We start from the raw sequence: 14,114 nt of genomic DNA, 5'->3' as shown, positions 1-14,114 counted from the left end.
AATTTATTTGGCTTGAGACAATATAGACACCCGTTTGGAAATTTGTTATCTTTTTCATGTCTAGTGGTGTAAAAGGGAGGAGGGGGGTTTAAATCAATATAATTCCATTAGCGAACATATTCGTCGGATATAGATGATTTTCGGCGTTTTATTTTTTTGGCCAAGAGCCATTCCATATTATAGTCGTCGTCGTCATCGTAGTAGTAGAATTAGTAGTAGTAGTAGTAACTAGTAATAGTAGTACCCGGTCGGTTTGCCAAAATCGACACTATCCAACTTCCGATCAATCTTCTGTAACCTCCACTACGACCTCTGCAGCTCAGCTGCACATTGCAGCAGTCCGTCCCATTCGGTGTACGGAAAAGCCACGGCCGGCAATTATTGCCGCACATCCGCGACGGTTAATTTATGCCCCGGAGCACAATGAATATTCACACAAACACAATGGTTGAGACATCCGTACCGGAGAGAGAGATAGATAGTGATAGAGATCGAGGAAGAGAGGGTGTGAGAGAGAGTCGCGTGTACAGGGAATTCGCTGCAGCATTAATGGCAGTGGACGATGGTCAACGCGTATATATATACACAATACACTCTTCCACTGACTCTTGCCAGTCCCCCAAAATTTAATTGGCCAGTTGACGATAAAAATCTTTCAATGCCCATAAATCGTCGGGGGGTCACCCTCGAAGTTTACTAAATACGCTATATATACTATAATATGGCTATAGCTGCTGCGCCACACATATCTCGTCGAAGCCGCCACTACCGCCGTTGTCGTCAAATGATTTATTCTGACGTTTTAACTAACGCGCGTATATGTAAATATATTGTAAAATGTACTGAATTTCTTGTCTGTTTTTATTTTTATTATTCGCCTGTCATTATGCCTATAATACCAGCCCGAGTACTCTACCCACCCAGCACCTCAAGGGGGTAAACGCCGGAATAAAATTTCGACTGCGATTATCGTCGTGCAAAGTTGAGCGCTAAAAACTTTATAATGAATTATGCAAAAACGACGACCGGGTGTATATACGTTTCGCCGCCCAGTTTTTAATCCTCCGAGTTTTTCGTCCACGTCGTTTATACAGAGTAACACCTGGTACACGTTTCCTGCAGTTATACGCCCTTGATCGAATTAAGAATTTTATTTCGTTTGCCGCCGCCATCTTATAATATTTGATGCGCAAAAAATACGGTTTTTAGTCGGCAAACAATGGCAAAAAAAAAACCTATTTATAAAACAATTTTAACTTAGCAATAAAAAAATATAAAAACGTATTCGAGCGGCTATGTGCGCTACATGCTTTGCGACTTGCGTCCGTTTATTTTATTTTTACGTTTTTAATGCGTCCACGAATCCTCTGGCGTGGAAACTTGTATAGTGAAACGCGCTTAATATACCTATCGATAAGGTCAAATGGAGTTTATTCTTCCGCAATGGGATTTTAATATCTCGGCATATTGATAATTTATACTATACCGATCGTGAACATAATCTAGCAGCAGGTATATAGTAGTATAGCTATAGTTAATCATATTAAAATGAAGATGGTCGAAAAAAATAAACGAAACGGTTCGACATCGATTTACGGGTTCAATTATTTATTTCTATTTAGATAAAAAAAAAAAAATAATAATAATATAACGGGAGACGCCTATTCAATTTAGACCTGATCGATTACCCGTTTGGTTTGAAGCTCTGCAGGTATATAATAAAGGAACGCCGCCGTGCGTAATTATACGACGATAATATTTATAACGGATACACGAAAGGCGCCATATGTTTTACAAACAGAAAAAAAAATAAAACAAATTTTGGTAAGTTTTAAGCAACAAAAAGGTTAAATAATAGTTATAAAATATTTTATTTACCTTCTTCGGCTACGGTGTCACTGTATTCGCCGTCTGAAATCAAACAAATAACGAGAAATCAGATTTGTATATTATTTAGACTTACACAAGTTACAATTCAAATTGATAACAGATACACACATACACACACATACATAAACACGTGCACGAAACTCGGGCGTATTATAATTTCTAAATTCACGAACGATAATCCCACGGGGATAACTTAATGTGAAGTCTTCCGTCTCGACGACACACAAGTTGATAATTTGTCAGCTCGGGACAACACCGCGAAGGGTGCGAGCAGTATACATACGCGCACACGACCGCCTCGTTTATCGCTTCGGTACACTTGATGTTATCAATTACGCCGTATACGTATATAATCGCACGTCTTGTCTCCGTCGCACGAACTGTTGGCGTAGGAGTGTAGGACTAGCAAGCAAAAGTCGTGTCTGATGCACGATTTACTTTAACGTCGTGTATAATGATCAATACCTATAAACCACCCATCGAAGACGTCAAATGCGTCGCACGTTATGATATTCTCGTATAATAATAAAAGCTTTGTCACTACCTAACTGTAATTCGACAAATATTGATCCTTCTCCATACCCTGGCTTACGTTATAAAACTTCCAAGAAGCTCGATAAGTTTAGTAATAATTATACCGAGACATCGAGTACAAATTTTATAAGTAAAATTAAAATTCTAATAAGATATACCAATTTATACGCTTTCATTAATTAAAGTACCTTAATTGTACCCCTATATATAATATATTATATAGTGCATCTTTAAACATTATATACATTTTCAATCCTATTAAGAACGAATTAGCTTAGGTAAATATATAATAAAGTAAAATTAATTATTGTATTACTTATTCGATTTGTAAAAAAAACTTCAATTATATTGTATAAAAACATTAATGACTAAAAAACGCAAACGTTATTATTTAAAGATGCGTTATTTATTACTACCCACCGATCATTGAGGAAATATTGGAAGTGTTTACAAATTGTATCACCAAAAATACTCCCACCACAACTGTTTCCCAAACAGACGATAATAATCCGATTTCAGGTGGCGTATTAATTTGCAAACGTTGATAAAACAGGTTAATATAACGATAATGATAATAATAATAATAATAATAATAATATTATTATAATAATACATGGTCCGAGCCACAAAACGACCGCCGGTCTAAAAGCCCGCGAAATATTTTTAACCCTCGTCAACGCATTCATTAACGTCTCTACTGGTTTTGTTGCAACGCTGCCATATTATACTCGAGGGTATTTTATATAAATATAATAATATAACCTCATCAAATACAGTTAATCCGGATCCCTAGTTGTAATTACACAGATAGGATTAACCGCGTGCTGATTGGAATATCATAAACACCGCCGCCGCCCTGTCCCGCGTCGTTGTGAGTTTAATATAACGTAAACGCATATAATATCATAATATTATTAAACATATTATAATATTGCTGTACTGCAGGCTTGCCGTATTGCCGTCTATACATTTCAGAGATAACGGAATCAAGAAAGATGTACTTAAGCACTGTTTCGCATCATCGTCGTTCGACAAGTTTTGCAATAATATAATATGTTGTCCCGTTCTTCATATTACATGTTATTGAAAATCTGAACTTATGCGCGTTAATATTATGACAAGGATCTTCGGGGCGTGGGAGGTTAAAATTACTATACAGAAAATCGTCGGGTTTTAAGAACGTATATTATACTGTTTCTATAATATATCCAAGTAGAAATATGTATATAAGTCAATACTCGAACCTTAAACTTTTTGACACGGTGAGCTGACAGAAGATCAAGAATCCAATTTCGCAGTCATTTAATATAATTTATAGCAGGTAGGTATAGGCAGGCATTAACAAACTTTTAAAATGTCGCATATACTCGGTCATATTGTCAATCATAGAATTGCAGCCGTAAACGTTTTTAATAATGTTACTGCAGTATAGGATTATATAATAGTTATATATACATATATACATTATACAGTAAAGATCTATTATCTTGTTTATTATAAAACATCGTCCAAACCCTCTAATTAAGCTTAAAACTACAACAGTTGCGTGCGGTTCTATATATAATGTCTATTGAGACTATAAGGTAACTTTTAAATTACTTTATTAACATTTGTTTTTAAATTGTTTTAATTATACTTATACACGTTTAACGGACACTTAAGAAGTATCGCCGCAAGTGGGTTTAGCGTTATTAAATCGAAAGCAATAACGACAAATGTTACGATAATAAAAATAAATAATAATATCATAACATTTTCTTTGAACACCACTATGTCCGAGAATAAGTTTTATTTTAGTTTTTTGATCGATGATCTGTTTTTATTTTTTAAGCATAACTATTCTATAATAAATATAATTAATTATTGATATTTTATTTATGTACATAATTTTATATCTCAGAATTTAGTATTTTAAAATCATATTAATCACATTATTATATTATTAATATTCATAATCACTAGTAAATATTCGAAACCCATAGACCGCTATAAACTAAATCGCTTTCATAGTCCAATTTACTTCGGTATATTTTATCATACAGATAAATAATATATGATATGTACTATATGTAGTTTACATTGAGAACTTTGTTTATCTATTATTATACGTAGGTACTTACTACAGTGGCAACTGACATTACTGACAACAAATATGACGTATAGAAGTACCTAATATAATAGTGACAACGAAATAAGATAAATTAATTTAAGAGACCAGCGCAATGTTTGTTTTCTCTGTCAGACCCACGTGTAACTTGTAGATAAAACAGTTTCACATAAAATCATTTTTTTTATGATTTTTGAGAAATCTTCGAGTAAAATCACCTATTACAAAAATTATAGAGGATAATATTTTTGAAGGAATGACATTCGATTTTATATTTTTTAGTTATTTGATTTTGTATTCGACTTTTAAAATAACAAAAACTTTTTGTAGATTTAAATCAAGTTTAAATTGTTTTTAGACGATATTTAGACAAATCGATATGTAATACTCTCAAAAATATTATTCTCTATCGTTTTTTTAATGGATGATTTTACTCTAATATTACTCAAAAATGTTTTTTAAAAAAAAGGGCCAGAGAAAACAAATATTGCGCTGACATCCTCTTAAGTGATATTTAAATAAGTGATTAAACAAGGAAATATGAAAGATGAAAAGACATGAATTTAAATTTTGTGGAATTATTGTTATTCAACAAAGATTAATCAAATGAATTACCGTTATTTTAAATTATTATAATACGTATCTGAATGTGAATATAATATTTTATTTAAAAAATGTATGAACGCAACTTTATAACAGGGCCAGTGACCCTGGGCCGCGTGTGAAATCGCATTTTGAGAGGGATCGTATATTCCCGAGCGTTTAATATTTACGACCAGTGACACGTGTACATATAAACGAAGGGTGTACTACGGGTAGACTTTGATGTGTAAGTGACATTTTTGTAAAATTTAACGTACCACGGTGGCGTAGTATAATCTTAATACTTAAAAATATAAAAACAGACGTTCGGATGGGTTTGTATCATATACAATATAATCGGTTTTATTAAATAATTTATATTCGTTTAGGGGACGGGTGAAGTGTATGATACCTATCCCCATCTCAGAAACATTCACGATATTTAATCAAATATACGTATACTATTTTTTTTTATTATCCGCGAGATCAAGTTTGAATAAGCATGGCCTGTGATGACTAAGCGACGCGTTCTTATACACACGACGCGGCAACATTAAATTTAATTACGCAAGCTGTGGTATAAGTGCGTGAGGACGTGGAAAATGAAAATACCACCTGCAACTAAAAGATATACGACACTAGGATTTATGACGGCTCGAAAATATGCATATATTATAATAATGATAATAATAATAGTATGATACGCGTCCTTAGTAATTACATACGATAGACCCGAATAACCGATAAAGAATATGCACGCCGTGCTACAGTTAATCGAAAACAGACATTAATTTGTGTGATCTTTTATGCGGTAAACTGCGTACCAATTTATATGCGTCAAAAACACTGGCGATTTATTTTGTTCAAAAAAGCGTCTACAAAAACAAAAACCTTTTACCTTTTAAACGGTCTATAATTCCATACACTGATACACTTACGGTTTGGGTGCGGATTTTAACGAATAAATTTTGTTTATATACTATCTGCGCAGCGTCAGGTATAAAAAAAAACTACTACCAATACATGAATTGAATTGAATTTTGAGATTTCGATGTGAATACAACAGCACAGACTGCCCGGCTTTACTTTTTTGATGTTTGAATTTGGTCATGAATAATGGAGTTCTCGATCGTTTATAAGCTCGCACGTGCGATTTTCTTCGTTATATATTAGGCGGCAATTTATAACAAAACGTGTTTTAGTCTTGTAAAACACCGACGAGCATATTATGTGAACACTTTGATTAGTAACCGTTTAATCACGTCTTCAAAACGTTTTGAAACAAACACACCTTTATCAATAGAAAACTCACAGATGAGTCAGTATTTCGCTTGAATCGTAAGTATAGAATTGATTAAAAATAATATAAAATAATGGTAATATATTATATAATATGTTGTATGCATAAATGGATTTATACATACTATTAATTTAGATTGAAATCGTTTCTTGCGTATTTAGTTACAAGAAGTTGTCATGGAAAAAAAATATTAGAAATATATAATCAGCATTGAGCTGGAATGAAATTGCTACGATCGATTCCATTATAAATTTGGGCGTATTCAACCTGCAACATACGTGTTATTTTGCGGTGGCCCACCCGCGGTTTCATCGACCCGTTAATTACTATTATAGTCAAAGATGCGTTCGGAATAACATGTAAACTTCTCGTCTTGTCGCCCGCCTTCTTGTGGTTTATCTTCGGATTTCGACTATTCGTGGGTTCAATTCTCCGGCTTTCGACTAACTGTGGTTACATCAAGCCTGGGGTTAAATAAATTATGTTTTTACATATTTTTTTAAATATATTTGCGTTGCGCATCTAAAATTTCGTTGTATAATTTAATTTTTAAATACGCGAATATAGTATATATGAACGCCGTAATATACGGTCGAAATAAAACGATCGTTAAACAAAAAGTGAAAATCGTTAGATAAGTTTTATGAATATCTGGTATACCTAGTTAAATACCCGGCAGCAACGTGACTTTTCCATTAACAACAATTAACGGCAGATGGTCGCCTTGGATTTGTTTGCATGAAGGGACATTGACGCGAGTGGTTGAGTGTGGTAAATTTGTTGCACTATAGGTTGCATATAATATCGTCTGCACGTTGACACAAAAGATCGAAAACGGGGGTTCTGCAGCGTGCAAAAGGGTTGACGATCGATTGTATATAACACAAAAAATACGTCCATCACGGTCAGCGGGGTGAAATCCAAAAAGAGAATAGTAATTATTATGATGCATAAAAAAAAGTTTAGGTACACTGGGAATAAAAACGGTTTATAAAATTAAAAATAATGAGTAAAAAATTTATATGTGTAGGTATATATCATATTCTAAATAAATACCTATCCGACCTATATATTCTTATATGTTATGTATAGGTATACAACGAGATTTTTTTAATGCGGATAAAATATATATTTATATAAATTTACGAAAATAATATAATATTATATTGTGTAAATTATGGTCTACAAAATTGTTAAAATATTTAGGTACCTAAAAACACGCAAACAATATTATATACTAACTACTATAAAAGAACTATGTAAAAAAAATAACTATATTGGCGATGAGTGATGACAGTATGACATACGATAAAGTTATGGATAATTTACCAAGCGTACAAAAATATTGAAAGTATGTAGATATAATATTGTGAGTCGAAAATATTTGTTGCATCTATTGACGATGAAAAAAAAACCAATCAACATGAATTAGAATGAAAAACACGATAAGGGAAAAATTCTAAAATAGATAAAAATAAAAGTTACAGGAATAACTTAATAAGTAAAATTCGATAAAGATGACAAATTATGTTTTTGCGCTGTAAAAAAATAATAGATAAAAATGTTAGTAAAAATAAAAACTATAAATAGGTATTAGTTACCTATACTAAAAAATCTCAACAACCGGAAAAATATAATGTAAATACGCGTAAAGTGAACTTTCCTTATTATTATTTATATAATTATATGAAATATAAGTACTCAACATTTTAAGAAATATTTTCTTGTTCTTGTTATTTTATTATAAAAATAAGGTAATACTTGATTGTTTAAGTTAGTGTATTTCGAAGAAATAAAACTAAAATAATAATTCATCTACTGCAGAAAATGAAATGTTATTGAGTAATTATTACATTATAATTTATTATGAATTTTCTGGTAATTTCGTTATTAGAAAATATATTTTTTAATTGCTATATATTTGGTTGTGGTAATAGAACAGAATAGATATCTGAGACCACAATTTGTCTGGGTACGTTAATATGATGACGAGTGAATAGGTACCTATAGATTATATTAGGTATATGTATACACTTATACCCAGTGACTGGAAATATGTACTAAAAAGCGTCGTTCTAAGCGGGGAATATTGGATGAGTACTTATAATATAATATATTATAAGCTAAACGGCACGATAGGGTTAACTACTGTTTTGGGTTGGAATATATATTTTTTTTTGTTTTCGGCCCGCGACCCGACGCACCCAAAAGTGGACGCTCGTGACCAGGTTTTTGCGAGATCCGACCGAACTCCGTGGCATTATAATACTGCACGGTGTACTAATTATTGTTCACGTGAGCAACGCGCGCAACGGATTTAGAATACAAATTACAGGAATTAAACTAAGTGCATGGGCGGCACAGATGCTGTTTTGCGATTCTATCCCTTGCTGGGGAACAATTAGCCCTTATTGTTGCCCGAGAGAAACCAGTGTCTCCTTTATCCCCTCAGTGTTTTTCTTTGCATTTTTTTCCAGGACGTTTTAAACGAGCAAAAAAAGTCGCACGCTTAATATTATGTAAAACGCAGAAATACACAAAGATTTTAGGCGGTGAGTGGCAAGAAAAAAAAATTAAGGTGTTTATCATTTTTTTTTTTTACCTTTAACAAAACACGTCTATGTTATGTAATTTGTATATATTATAATAAATAACCCATTATGAGACACTCATTTTTCTCTATAAATTTTCAAATAATTAATTTTAAATATCCTCTATCAAAAATATCTTTCTGGATATGTATATGTCATGTGTATATGACATTATGTCAATATCAATTATTATAATGCTAGTGTGTCTCTTCTAAGGTATGACATAATTGAGAATTACTACAAATTAAAATATTAATTTTTATTATAACAATGCATACTTATATGTTGTTATGTAAATTACATTGTTGTATTGATATTTAATATAGATACCTACATATATTAACTTCCTTGTGCGTCGGGTTAGAGAGCTGATGGCTCATCTATAACTGTAATATCATATAAATAATACAAGACGTATAAAGTATTATAACTTTTAATTCGTCTGAGTATTGTAAAAATAAAATTCAAATCAGATACTTTTTTTGTACTCGCGTTGTATAAATAAGTGAAATACAGAACACGTAATATGTCTTGCATTACCACCCGCTACCGTTCGCTTTTTTTTTCATAACCGATTTTTTTTTTCAAATATACAATTTTTATGGCCAATTGTGGGTATATATACTTAGGTATATATATTTTTCCGTTTCTTGTTTTCCATTCGGTCGGCAAAGTGCAGTTTGCATTTCTTATGAGTTTGTTGGCGAATGAACTCGCACGATATAAACCGTGTAAATAATAAATATATTTTTATGTGCTTCGTGTGTACTTACCTACCTCCCCCAAATGGATATACTACCCCGAGTCTTGGGGATATTATTATATTATATTGTTGTTCAGTTATAATTATTTGCCTTTGCAGGACGTTTTGAGTTTTGTAAAAAAAAATAAAATAACGTTGACATGCAACTTGGATTAATGTCCTCCTATATATGATTTTTACTCTTGTACATATACGTGTTTATTTCCATGTATACATAAAATATATATGTTTATAGATAGTTTCATTTACAACGAACAAGTGCTACTATAACATGTATTATAACTAAATTAAATTTTAATCAAAATTTCAGTTATTATAACATTTTTTTATATATTTTTTTTAATCATTCGAGATATTTGAAAACGACACGCGTGGGAATACCAGATTAATGAAACCAGTTTTCTTTCGACACGATTTCGTGAGACTTTTAAAAGGTGTACTTAATGAAGCCTAACGTGCGCGCGAGAAGACTTTCGACGTTAAGTCGTACAAATCGTACGTGCGAGATAAATATCTCCCGGAGAAGATATTAAGAGTGAAATAATTTACTAAATAGCGGCTAAATAGGATAACGCGTCAATAATATTGTTAGACCGACGCACAAAACACACGCACGTCGCGCATAATATACAATATCCTACCTATATATAATATTATAATCTAAAATGTACCGGTAACGTGCCCGGTCAGCCAGGAGAGAATATAAAATAGGTATAATATAATCAATATATTAATATAGCTGCTGATTGTAACGGATAATATATAAAAAAAAATATATATACAATATTATTTTCGTCGAACAGCAATTAAAAAATCATCGGTAGGTAATTGTGTGTATATACATATAGTCGGTAATTATTATCGGTCAAGTCTCTCGATATATATATATATATATATATATAAATAATATATGTATAGGCTCGCAATAAAGACCCAGCCATCGAGTTCTATAGAAAACTCGTTAGTGGATAACTAGTTTGCCGACAAGTGAGCGGCGGCGGCATTGTTAACATATAGTATTTATATATACGTTTGAAACAAACATCGCTTGGTCTATACTCGCTGTACACAGTAATAACAATATATTATTATGGCGTACGCCGCAACAGCGGTGGAGTATATTATAGAATAAGTTTAAAGTCTATTTAACTTCGCGATTAATGAACTTTCGACATCCCATATGTATACAGACGGCCACCGCCGTTATATACCGTTGAATACCGAGGCGTGGTAATCGAACTAACAACGCGATAAATTTTTATTAACTAAACTTACCCGGACAGATCGAAGTGCACTCGGCCTTATGCACCGCCGACCCTGGGCAGGGTTTGCCCCCGTTGAGCGGCACCGGGTTGTTGCACACTCTGGTCCTTTTCTGCTGCCCTTTGCCGCACCGGGAACTGCATTCGGACCACTGTGACCACGGCGACCAGCCTCCGTTCACTGCGGAAAGAAATAATATATACACAATATAGTAAGCGAATCAATACCCACGAGCACGCATTATATGGGTTTTGTTCATAATAATTTATATGAAATCGGATAAGCGTCACAACAGTATACCTATACTTTTATTCGTTTTAATAATCGCGGTATATAAGGTATATACACGCTACAACCAGAGCACGTGACCGCTCGTCTCACTGCTAAACACATTTAATATTATATATAAATCCATTTTGTGGCGCGTCGTAATCGTGATAGCGAAATAAACGTATACGTACACCGAGATGCACTGGTTGCAGTGGACGTGGTGGCCGGCGACCAAAGATCACGAACTTGTGATTTAGAGCACGTCGGTTTCGTGTCTCAATTGTGTACACACGCCGACCAGACAATAAATCGCGTTTTTCGAAAGAAAAAAAATGTCCGCAGATCGGTTAAGACGATAATCCTACGTTATATTATATTATTTTACGGAGCGCATACAATATACGCGATATGTAACCGTGAAACACACGGTTGATTCTTTCCGAAAATAAAAGCAATAAAAATGTTTTATTTGACTTATTTTGCTGCAGCAGTACAGGTAGATAATATATACGTGTACACCTGAATGTTTCGGGTTTTTTTTCATTTTTTGTGTCCACCGTCAAACCGAAATCTGCGCGGTGACGACTCATTTATATACACCTGTATGTATATAATACAGTGCAGTAAAAAAAAAAAAAATTGTGTCCACGCGACCATCTGTCAAGAACCCGTAAACGTCTCGCCCGACCCATAAATCTTGCAGCAGTAGACGATGTCACGATAATGCTGTCCTGTCGGCCGTGTTTTGATTTCACGTACCTAGATATATATAATAATAATAAAATGATTTTCATAGTGATCATAAAATAATAATCGCTATACTTATGTCTTATACCCTATACGCGCGATATATCTATTGTATGCATTTGTTGTATTCTTGACGACTTGTGAAACCTCTTCTTCCCTTTATTTCCCATAAGGAAAAAAATTTCACGCAAAGTCGTTATTTTATGTACCTAAGCCAGTCGATAAGGTAAATGCGAATTATATACTCAACATTATATACATATATTATATGCGTAGAAACGCGTTTAAATATTTGTTATGTACACGCGCCGGCGTGCATATATACAATGAAAAGCATACAACGTTCAACAAAATTAAACAATTAGAACTTTTTTATTTTTATCCGCAAGACTCGTGTAAACAATTAAGGTAAACAACTACTTAAATGTTGAATATTTCATGAAAACGTAAATACTAAATAGACTGTTGTTGTACGGCGTATATATACCATACACATAATATATATAATAATGATATGGTGTTTGTGTATATTGTTGTATTTCATTTTAGCTTGAGATTTCAGTATTTAATATTTTTGTAGAACGTTTTTATTATAATGAAATGTAATTGTCAACGGGCGTGACAACACGCATTAGCATAATATACACACTATTAATTTCGCGAATCTAGAACGATTTTTTTCATTTTCAAAACGTGTCGTGTCTTATACTCGCGAGCCCATCGAAAGTCGTTAATTATGATGATAATATAATAAATAAACAAACAAACGAAAACACACGTGTCCCGTGTGACGTTGATAACTGTAACAGCAGACAAAATTATAAAAAAATCCAAATGTCTATGGTGAAGGGGGGAGGGTTGCCGACGTAAAAGCACGTAAACGTAATAATTCTCCACTAAATATAATCGCTCTGCACATGCACAACTTATGCGATGTACGCGAGAAATAAAAGAACAACAATGTATAGAGTCGTATTATTGTAGAAGTTTTTTCTTTTAAGTACATAACTATGCTGTTAGACAAAACGAAATCGTGTCTATACAGCGCAGTCGGAATATTATATATAATTTGACTCGCAACACGATTCACTGCGCGCTTCATTGTTGACGCGTACTGCGCACGAATATGATGATGAGTATTATATGCCTATGCATCGGATGTAGGTACATGACAATAATATACTACGAGAAGAGAGGTACATTGAAGCTGGTTTGACGTATATGAGAGACTCGGGCTAGGAGTGACACACGCGTGCATACTACTATTATATATTATCATTATTGTATAATTCGAACGAAGATTTCGTTCTTATATTTTGTACGAGTGTACTATACATTTATACATAATAATAATAATAATAATATATATATAATGCTGTTATTGTCCGACAGGCGTGTACGAAACGGTTTGTAGGTGACGGAATGCCATACATAGAGTTATTCTCACATGATTAATATAGTAAAAATTTAGTAATAAATAATACAAAATAATAAACAATTCAAAGTGGAAAACGGGACAATTTTTTTTAAATGTCTGAACAATGGTGTAGAACGCCTAATGCATGCAAGTAAGCAATGTAGAAATCACAATTGATGCAGAACAGGCATTTTTTTTATATATATATACAATGATCGACCGGATAAATAAGTTATATTTTGAATGTTATGTATTTAAATCTATAAAGGAAAAATTAATTTATAAGTAGATAGTAAGTATATAAATATTTAATTTTAAATTATAAAAAGAAGAATGATTTTATATATTTTAATCATATTTTTATTGTAATACACAGATTATTTACAATACATTTTGATATACAAAATAGTTCAGCATATATAAGTGAACTGCAGTTCACTTATAATGTGAAACAATAATTAATTTAATTATTATAGTATGTACCTTCCGCTGCAGCGGGCATTATCCTAGCGGGGTATTCAAAGTAGGTTGTTGACTATACTTAAGTGAATTTTTTTTTAGTTTAGGTATGTACAATATTATATAATTATGGGTAATACGATAGTTATATGTGTAACAAATGTTACTAATAATTCATAGATATTTCGGGA

The 14,114-nt window shown here is 32.7% G+C and overlaps 1 protein-coding gene across 3 annotated transcripts in view; it reads right to left on the bottom strand.

Annotated features, from left to right (window-relative positions):
* LOC132918555 (netrin receptor UNC5C) overlaps positions 1 to 14,114 on the bottom strand; it is a 116,956-nt gene that overhangs the window by 16,897 nt on the left and 85,945 nt on the right. For all 3 annotated transcript variants that reach the window (XM_060979825.1, XM_060979823.1, XM_060979824.1), the window contains exons 5-6: positions 11,043 to 11,210; positions 1,879 to 1,911 (exon numbers count right to left, since the gene is read on the bottom strand). In XM_060979825.1, the coding sequence (XP_060835808.1) occupies positions 1,879 to 1,911; positions 11,043 to 11,210 (201 nt within the window). The remainder of the gene's footprint in view (positions 1 to 1,878; positions 1,912 to 11,042; positions 11,211 to 14,114) is intronic.

The sequence above is a fragment of the Rhopalosiphum padi genome, chromosome 1, assembly GCF_020882245.1.
Source record: "Rhopalosiphum padi isolate XX-2018 chromosome 1, ASM2088224v1, whole genome shotgun sequence".
NCBI lineage: Eukaryota > Metazoa > Arthropoda > Insecta > Hemiptera > Aphididae > Rhopalosiphum > Rhopalosiphum padi.
This window is presented reverse-complemented; position numbering and strand designations above follow the sequence as displayed.